At 42.3% G+C, this 10,197-nt stretch overlaps 1 protein-coding gene across 13 annotated transcripts in view; it reads left to right on the top strand.

Moving 5' to 3' along the window:
- Window positions 1-201: 201 nt before the first annotated feature.
- Window positions 202-10,197, top strand: part of WIZ (WIZ zinc finger) — a 91,819-nt gene continuing 81,823 nt past the window's right edge. For 6 of the 13 annotated variants that reach the window (XM_077327414.1, XM_077327425.1, XM_077327430.1 and 3 more), the window contains exons 1-2: window positions 204-396; window positions 7,099-7,558. In XM_077327414.1, the coding sequence (XP_077183529.1) occupies window positions 7,180-7,558 (379 nt within the window). In that variant the 5' untranslated portion in view covers window positions 204-396; window positions 7,099-7,179. Of the gene's footprint in view, window positions 397-488; window positions 553-7,098; window positions 7,559-10,197 lie in introns of those variants that run through there. The other 7 variants (XM_077327426.1, XM_077327417.1, XM_077327431.1 and 4 more) reach the window with 7 other exon arrangements.

Below are 10,197 nucleotides of genomic sequence, written 5' to 3'. Positions count from 1 at the left end.
TACGGTGGCCTATGACGTCAGCCGCAGGCGAGCGAGAAAGGGGTCCCGCTTTGCCTCTCCCAACATGGCGCTGGCTGTCGCGTTGCTAGAGACGCTCTGCGATTGCGACGCTATATAGGGGTGTGTGTGAGGCGGGGGGAGCTTTCGGTTCGGCGCAGGCAGCTGGGCAAGGAGAAGGAGGTGGGAGGTTTGTGGGGCGGGAGGGGGGATTTAAAGGAGCCATGTACCCGGCACGGCGGCCTCGGCTGCTGCTGCTGAAGAGGCCAGAGCCGGGCGGGGGAGAGAAGCGGAAGGCGCAGCAGGGCTTGCCGACCCGGAGCCCGGGGAGCAAGCCAGCCGACCCAGCCCTGGCCACCCAAGGCGGGTGGCGTCGGCGGCGACAGTGATCCCACGATGGTGAGTGCGCCCCAAAGAGGCAGAGCGGGAAAGCGGGACCTGACCGGAGGGGATGGAGCCAGGAGGGGACGAGGAGGCGGTGCCTAGAAGGGGGACAAGTGACAGGGAGGCGGGAGAAGGGAGGGCGCCTGTGAAATGAGCACGGCTGACAGGGAGGTAAGTGACAGGTAGGCCACAGTCCCGGTGGAGGGTCCTGCCCCGTGCCTCGTGAGACGGGGTAGAGGAAGAGACGGGGGGACGGCTTGGCGGTTTATCTGGGGCGGACGGAGCAAGTGGCCGGGACGGAGGCAGGTCTTAGGGAGTCTTGGACCGGGGCGCATAAAGGTGTTGCAGGTGTCAAGGAGGTGAGGAGCGCCCGTGAAACAGGACAGGGGTTGGGGTAGACGGGACATGGCCAGAAAAGAACTTGCCAGTGACAGGCAGGTCAAAGGTGCGACTGAAAGTGTGGGGTGCATGAACATGACATGTATGGTAATAACCAGAGGGAGGGAGGTTGCATTTGAGGAAGCTGGAAGAGCCTAAGCTTGGGGTACAGATGCTCAGCGACAGGGAATGAGTAGGTGAATCCTGCTGGACAGAGAAAAAGTGTGTACGATAGACACACATGCTTGATCAACACTTTGAGAATCTGGGAGTTTAACTGGATTGTGCCAACCAGACATTATCCTCAGTACAGCTAAAATTTGTCTCAGTACATATAGTTATTGTAGTAAAAGAAACAAGCAAACACGTGAACCTGAACTGACCTTAGCCACAGGAACTGCTGCAATAGTGAGGCTAATGGCTATGGATATGATGTCTTCAGGTCTCCTTTGTACATCTTCCTCTCTAGGCAAATATAATTTATAGTGACAATTCAATTGATGAGTAGTTTCCCTCAAGCAATTTACCAGTGGTTTGCTGGCATAACTAATCAGGCTATGCTAGGATAGCGCTTAATCCTAAACTTACCTTCTTGAAAGAAAAGCCAACAGCAAGTAATCGGACTTTTCTGATTAAGCGTGTTTAAACAAGGTTTGGATTCCTGAAAACTAGCTGCCATTACTGTAGTAACCTTAGAGCAACTTTGGAACTGGTGCAAGTTTACCAAAAGTTTATCCTTTGATATGTCAGAGTTAACCATAAAATGTGGAAAGTGTTTTCTATTCAAGTTCCTTGTATTGAACTAATTTTAACAGTAAGCAAATGAATATTAAGTGAGACATTGAACATACATCACAGCTGTGCATATCTAGACAATGGCAAGTTGACCGAAGCTGAGCTAATGATACTTTCCATTGGAAATTATCTAGTAGGCTGTTGAAGGTGCCAAACATGCTGAAGGGCTTGCTGTGTGTACTGAAGGTTAAAGATATTCTAGTTGATGGGAATAATGAAAATGCAAGATGAACACTGCGAGCATGACAAACTGTTGTGATATGGAGAAAGAATTTGTGCTCTCCTAGCTCCTCCTTTGGTCTCTTCATCTAGCTACAGAGCCAGTAGAGTAAAATGAGACTTTTTTAGTTCATGCAGCATAGGATTAACTACTTGGAGCTCTGGAAAAATGATACAAAATATTTTAAATAAATAAATTAGAAAATTATTTTTACTAAATATGGGCTGAAATTAGCTATTTGTCTCTGTGAATTCATTGCAATTATGATTAAGAGATGATATTTAAAACCTAAATCAGATTTGCTTAAAGTTTGTTTATTAATTTATTAGAACTGAATGTTTTTTTAAAAAATTTATGTTATCCAACCTATGCCAATTAGTGAAAGGTGGGCTATTAGATAGTGATAGTGATGATGATGATGATTCAGGGATGGTTAAAACAAGCAGATGAAAGAGATAAATCATAGGCAACTAGAAATATATAGTTCACTAGATTAGTCGTCCAACTCTAAGAACACTTTCCTGGCAGTAGGCCTCATTCAATAGACCTGTTTAGGATTGCACTCTAGAATAAATTACATTTGTCAGTCTAGTTTTAGACTAATATCTATTTGAAGTGCTCAATGAGATTAATTTTAGATAGCAGTTCTGTGAGACTTCTGTGGAATTATACAGCTACCAGCCATCTAGCCCCTAGCTAATTCACCCATTTGTTCAAGTAGTCAATTAAAACATACCACATATAGGATGCTCTAATCCAGTGGTCCCCAACTCCCGGTCCGGGGACCGGTACCGGTCCATGGATCAGTCGGTACCGGGCCGCAGCACCTACTCGTCCTCCTCCCCGGCTGCTGCCTTGGGAGCTGCCTTGCCACTCTGCCGCCGGCTCACCTTTGGTGCTCTCCAGCAGCCGCCATGGCTGGGGCTCCCCCTCAGCGTGGCACTGCGCAGCTGCTGCTGGCAGCGCCACCCAGCAGGCAACGAAGTCAGGGGCACCGGCGGGAAAGCAAGTGGAGCAGGGTCTCAGGCAGTGGTGACATCTCTCGGCGAAAGACTCCCCCCCCCCCAGGCCTCAGTAAAATTGTCAAGCGTTGACCGGTCCCCGGTGATAAAAAAGGTTGGGGATCACTGCTCTAATCTATTATTTTGTTTGTTTAGGACCATTACTTATATGAAATAGTGCATACATAGTTCCAGCGGACTTATGGTGAACAGTGGCTCTAGTGTTAAGGCAATATAAAATTAGATGGACTAATATTCTAACTTGGTATACTTTCAGAATATATATTAATAGTTCAAACCTCTAGCTAGCTATAGTCTCTAAAGTTGACCAAACTACCAGAATTCTTTTAACTTCTTTACTTCCGGCAAATATGTTGACATGGAGAGTGTTCAAGGGGTGAGTGTGTGTGTTGTGTGAAAAACAGCAACATTGAATTGTACTGAATTTGGAAATTGGGTGATGATGTTCTAAGGTATGTTACATCTAAACTGTGCATATGTGAGCCTCCTCTTATTGTGCTAGGATTATGCTTCTTTTACAAAAGCTTTGCTGGTATATTATTAGATTTATTATATTGCCACATTCTGCATACTTCGCATGTAAGGGAAAGAGCTTTTTAGGGGTTATATCTCTAGGAAAGAGAAATATTAGAATGAGAATCAGTGTCTTCTACACAGTTACATTTAGATAGCAGTTCTGTGTTGCCCCACATTTGTGAAACGCAGCTATGAAAACAACTTAGGTGGCATTCACTCATCCCACCTTCCCATCCTATTTACCACCACACTTTCTCCTCAGTTGTCACCTCATGTTGCTACCTTCCTCCCCTCTAAGTAATATGGTACCTGCTTGTTTCTCTATATTGCTTCAGCTGCTATTTCTAGTATAGAAATGAAGCATAATTCAACAGCAGCTGTTGTGTTTCCCCCCTCTTCACATCACTATGTTTTCCAGTTTAAAAAGCCAGTAAACCTTTAAAGTCTGAGTAGGACAGAGAGAGCTAAATCACAGCTGCTGCAATGCTATATTTTGTTTAGAAACTGAGATTAATCTGGGATGGGAAGGGGAAAGGTATGTGTGACAATGGAGAGAAAGGCAGGGGTAATAGAAGTTTTCAGAGGAGTCAGCCGTAGGAACAGACAAAAGTACATTTTGCAGATGGCAGAAGTACAGTTTGCATAGCTATATGGAAGGCTGAATTCCTGGATTCCAGCTAACATCCTTTGGTCACATCATAGTCTGCAGGATTACTCCATCATATGTCACTGAAGAAATGAATGCAGTTCAGAGGTTTGTAAAAGAACTAACTAGTATGAATAGATTTGATGTCAGACTTCAGGAAATAACTTTCATTGGAAGAAGGGGTCTGTTTTAACTCAGAACAATTGCTTCACACTGCTTGTGTGTTCAGGCAGACATTGATTAAACATGCAGTGCATATTTGAAGACTTGTGGTTGCAGCAAGAAGAATGAGTGCATGCTTTTTCATTAGAATTAATATATTCTGTATTAATCTTTCTAACAGCTATATGGGATGGGCAACAGTGAGCTTATGGAAAAGATAGGTGGCTAAGCACATATCAGCACTGCATTAATTGCACAATGGTGTAGTTAGGCTATTTAGCATCTTCAGAAAACATAGCATGCAAATGTGTTGTGAAGCATTGTGGTTTCCATGAAAAGGAACACAGAAAAGGGAATGGTTATGGAAAAGTGTTTCTTTATGGAAGCCTTTGCCTCTCAGGAAGACAGAAGCCAGATTCTTAAGAAATTCTTTAGAAGCTAACCTTAGGCTTGCTAATGGTCTATCTGTATTTCTTGCAGTCATAAGAAGGAAAAGATCTACTGAAAGTATTATTTGGCTGTTCTGTTCCTTTGCCTTTCCCTCTCCACCTTATTGTTGAAATTGTAGATTGTAAGGTCCTTGGGGCCAGGACCTTTTCTAATATTTTGTTCTGTAAAGCACTGTGTATATTGATATTCCTCTATAGCTAACTCCTCATTCTTTCTATGTATTCATCAGATTCATCTTATAAGTCAAGCCCTTTGATGTAACAACATATCCCTTGTAAATACTTGGCACTGCAGTTTGCTAATTCATGAAACATATGAGTATCCCCTTTGGTCTAGGTACTGGAAGGAGGGATTCCTTTTAGAATCTAATTTAGGTGGCTGTGAGGAAATGTTAAGAGCCTCTTGTGGCGCAGAGTGGTAAGGCAGCCATCTGAAAGCTTTGCCCATGAGGCTGGGAGTTCAATCCCAGCAGCCGGCTCAAGGTTGTCTCAGCCTTCCATCCTTCCGAGGTCGGTAAAATGAGTACCCAGCTTGCTGGGGGGTAAACGGTAATGACTGGGGAAGGCACTGGCAAACCACCCCGTATTGAGTCTGCCATGAAAACGCTAGAGGGCGTCACCCCAAGGGTCAGACATGACTCGGTTCTTGCACAGGGGATACCTTTACCTTTTTTACCTGAGGAAATGTCATGCTGCTTGGTTGGTGGAACAACTGAGGACTGTCCAAGGAAGGACTATATTGCAGGGGTGGCCAAACTGTGGCTCTTCAGATGCCCAGCATGGCAGGGGCTCATGAGAATTATAGTCCATGGACATTCGGAGAACCATGGTTTGGCTATCCCTGGACTATAGCATTTCTGACCCAACTATGCTTTGGCTAAGGTATCTGCAGACACCTAAACTCCACTGTTTACCTTAATTTCTGTGTTTATTTACAGCAACTATGCAAGGTGATAAGACTTCTGTCTCATCTTTCTGGGCTTGAAGTTTTTGGTGCCTGTACTATTCCTTTAATAACTGATGCTCAAGATGAATTAGTTATTCAGTGGATGCAAAAATAATTTCTTTACCAAGCACTTTTGAAGAGCTTTACTCTGGCAGAGGCAAACAGCAGAAATTGTTCGGGCAATGCATCAGTCTACCGTGGCCACTGTGTGGAGTGATGTTTGTCAGTCTGTTCATGACATGCTCTTTTGGTCCTTTGATCCAGAACCTAACTCTGACTGGTTTGAGTAGCTGAGAAACTGAACCATGTCTCCTCTTCATTACAGGGAAAGTATTTGAAAAGGAACATCTTTTTCTTTTAATGTTTGAATCCAAACCTGTAAAATTGGATTAACAAAGTCAGTCCTGTCTGAGTGTTAACAGATTGGGATAAATTATTTTGGAGAGATCATTATTGTTTGTCTGATGGATGTGTCATCCAGAAACAGCTTGCATGGAGGAAAGGTACCACTAGTGTTGTCTTGAGGGGAAAAAGTTTGTCAAGCTGTTGTCTTATGTATTTTTGTCTCGCATCCATCATCCACCAGCCATACTCAGCACCTACAGCCTCACTTGGTGTCACTTTTGGGGACTTACCTCCTCCTAGTGGTAACTGTATTTCTTGCTTTGCAGCTGGCTCTGTGATCTCATGCTCTACCAGCTATTCCTTGAGGTTTCAAATAGGCCCTCTGTTCCTGGCTCTTGAGAGAACAATCTGGATCTACTATAACAAGCTAAGAAGAAATCAGCATGGCTCTTTTAGACTAGGCAAAATCTGTCTGTAGCACTTGCTATGGTTATGCTTGGCTGACTGCATTTGCATAATATATTTTTATAGCAAGGTTTGGTCAACCAAGTGTGCTGAAAGTTGTGATGTAGACCTGCAAATCATAGATCTGCAACTGATAAACTTGGTTTTGTCTTTAGTTATTTCTGTTTTGTTTTAGCTTTTAAAGTCTAAGTTCAGGCTCTCCAGTGTTATCTTACAGGCCTGAGTTTCAACTTTGAAATTCTCACATTTAACCGGTGTAATTTGCAGGCACCCTAGATATTGTGAAACTTGGTACAAAAAGGTGTAATTTTTATATGGTAATCTTATCTGCATTTACTTAAGTGCTGTATTTCTAATTAATTTAGTGAGTCATACTTCTCTCTTTCATGGGTATGTTATTTTCAGGAAAGTATTGGTAGACAACCTGAAATGCAGAAAAACAGTATGGAAATCTGATTTCTTTTTCTATAGCAAAAGTTATGGATTTGTCATATGTATTCTCCCTGAATACACATTCAGTCTTAACCGAAGAGGGACTTCAGGATGGGAAAAATACTATGTCACACAGTGTTAATTTATTTGGACAGAAGCTGGGTGGACTGAGAAGATGGGCACTGTTCCAAGGTAGATGATATTAGCATGAGTTCTCAATTTGTATAATGGATTTTTAGAAGCATACTAAACCTTAACAAATATGTCTGAAGAAGGCTGTGTGAATGAGTCTCCTGAATCCTTCTAAATATTAGATATTTTGACATCCATTTCTTTTACAGGTTGTCTGGCAGTAATTGTTGCAAATCCACCAAAGCTTTGATGTTTGGGTTGTGAAATTGACATAGCAGAATCCACAAGGAATGGAGAAAGCCATTCCCACTACTTTATCTGAACAGCAGAAAGAGTGTGAGGATGATGAAAGGAACACTGTGCTAATGACCCTGGTGCCAAACAAAGAGGATTTTGCTGCCCTTGAGTGTCCCCAAGGTGAAGAGAGAATAGCTGCTTTTTTAAAAGATGCAAAAACATCTCTGGAGAGTGTGGCTCTGTTGGGGGCATCGAAGGAAGAGGGGATTGGTCTCAAGGAGGCTAACCCCAGTTCTTCAGAGAAGTTAGCAGCAATGGATAGAGAGGGGAAAGTGAATGATGAGATGTGCAGCCATAACGAGGATCCCATCTTTTTGTCTCCATTCTCTCACCAACAGCCAGATGATGCTGTAGAAGCTTGTAAAGTAACAGGTAAGTCACATGCCTTGTAATGACAGGGTTTTAAAAACAAACAAAAGAAAAACAGAACTTCTTGGCGTTGGTTTCAGGTAAATAAGGCAGAGCCCAGGCAGTCTTGAGAGATGAAAATGAAGATTTGGTTTAATAAATTCAAAGCCATTCCAGAGAATGATCTGAAGGCATATAATGCAGTTCTGGTGCTGAAGTTAATTGGATCGGAGAAACAAGCATTTTCTTCTGTGTAACATGTGGTGTAAGGCTTAGTATTCAGGAGCAAGATCAAAATATATCTCTAAGTTCAGTCACACCGTAGTTTCAGCACCACAGACAGGGATTGGAATTCAAGCTGTACATGGTATATCGTTTGACAAAGGATTATTGCTGAATGTGTTGCACAGAGAAGACAATATTTAAAGTTGTCACATTTGGGGTGCCTATAATATTAAAAGCTTTTCAGCTTATGAATTGTCAGCATTTCAACTATGTAAGAAAAAGTTGCTGTTTAGTATTCAAACAGGTATGTTTCATCTGACATAGCTGTTCCGGATTATTTTTAAGTGTCAAGTATAGACTGTTCACCAGTTCAGTGAAGCATTTCACAGAAGAAAGCTGTGAAAGCTTTAAAAGAAGTTCTTGATATACATAATAGGAAACATTCCTAAACCACCAGGCACACAGAAACATAATCTAGATCATGGGAGAAGATTGCAACAGCATCAATGCTGTCTGATGTGGCTAAATTCTGCTACTCTTGTGCTTTCTCATTTTCCTCTTTTACAACTTTCTTCTGGGTCTTTGTTTCTGGTTGAAATGGAACGTGAGATATCATATACTGAGCAACGTGTATCTAAAGCAGAAGCAGAATTCAGAGATGGCATTAAACAAAATACATCTACCTTATTTTCTGTTTAATAACATTTATATAGGGAAATGTTTTTTTAAAAAAACAATTTAGTTTTATGTGCATTTATGCTGCAGCAGTTCCCAACCCCTGGTTCGGGGACCGGGACCGGTCCATGGATCAGTTGGTACCGGGCCGCGGCCCCTCCTCATCCTCCTCCCCGGCTGCTGCCTCGGGGGCTGCCCTGCCACTCTGCTGCTGGCTCACCATTGGTGCTCTCCAGCGGCTGCCATGGCTGGGGCTCACCCTCAGCATGGCACTGCACAGCTGCTGCTGGCAGCGCCCCCCAGCGGGCGACGGGAAGTCAGGGGCGCCGGCGGGAAAGCAAATGAAGCAGGGGCTCAGGCAGCGGCAACATCGTTCAGCAAAGACTATCCCCCCTGGGCCTCAGTAAAATTGTCAAGCATTGACCGGCCCCCGGAGATAAAAAGGTTGGGGACCACTGCATGTATGCACACTATATGCAGAGCAAATTGATAGCAAGTCTAAGGGATACTTTAGTATCCAATCTGAGTTGGACAAAAGTGTAAATTTCTGGTAGTCAGAACTTTTAAATTATGCTTTCTATTTCCTGGAAAATTTTAATAAAGAATTACCTTGTTTGGGGGGGGGCTTGCTTGTTTCTCTCTACTTTCTGTATAATTGTTATAATGTGCAATAAAAGCACATTGTTTCATATTATTATTTATATTTGGTTATTTATATATTCAAGTGGTGCTGTGCTGGTTTGAAGCAGCAGAGCAAAGTTTGAGTCAAGTAGCAGCTTAAAGACCAATACAGTTTTATTCTGGATATAAGCTATCTTGTACATGCACATTAATTCAGATACATGTATATGAAGTCTGCATGTACATGAAACCTTATACCCAGGATAAGGTTTGTCTTAAACATACCACTAGACGAAAACTTTTCTCACTGAGGCTCAAATTCTCTCTCTGCTGAGTAATTTCCTTGGTATATTGTGTTTTATCAGCATTGTTATGAAATAATTTGTCCTTAAGGATAGTGCAGTTTCCCACACAAAGTACCATATGGAATGTATGGAATGTGTCTTATTGCGTTGTGTTAAATGTAACTTCTTTAGTGATGTGCAACACAGCTCACTGTCTGCTGGGTGTGCCTGCCACTTAGCAAAATGTTTAATTAACTGAAATTTCTATACTGGCTATATATACTTGATATTAAAATAACAGTAAAAACTGTAAATATAACACATTACACAACAAAGAAAAACCCTATTACTTGCATATAATATTTTTAAATGCCTATATTTACTTATTTGTTTCCAAGTTTATCCCCTGCTTGTCATGAAGAAAGGCAAAGAAATTTGCAGAGCCCTGAGATAACATTCTCCGCAGCTAGATAGCCTGTTGAGTTGTATTACAGCTTCAGAGATATGATCCACAATCACTCATACTTTTTAAAACTAGTCCTCACAGCCAATAGGACTAGAAATATATTAGATTACCAGGCTGCTTAATAGTGCACCTGGAAGCCAGTCTTGTGATTACTACTATTGTGTGTTCCCTACCATGCAGCTCCTGCACAAATCTAGTCAGATTTTATAAAATTTTAAAAGAGGCTAGTAACACCAAAGCTATGTAGATGGGATATTGTGGTAGCCATGTCTCTTTCAAGAATTCAGTGCAATGGTTTGTGCATTTGTAGCATGCTTGAAATGAACACGGCTCTTGGGTTGCTTTCCTCTAGAGTGTGAACAATACACAGGTTCCAAGTAAACTGTTTATTT

The sequence above is a fragment of the Paroedura picta genome, chromosome 3 (genome assembly GCF_049243985.1).
Source record: "Paroedura picta isolate Pp20150507F chromosome 3, Ppicta_v3.0, whole genome shotgun sequence".
Taxonomy (NCBI): Eukaryota; Metazoa; Chordata; class Lepidosauria; order Squamata; family Gekkonidae; genus Paroedura; species Paroedura picta.
Note: the sequence above shows the minus strand (reverse complement) of the source record. Positions and strands in the feature narration are given on the sequence as shown.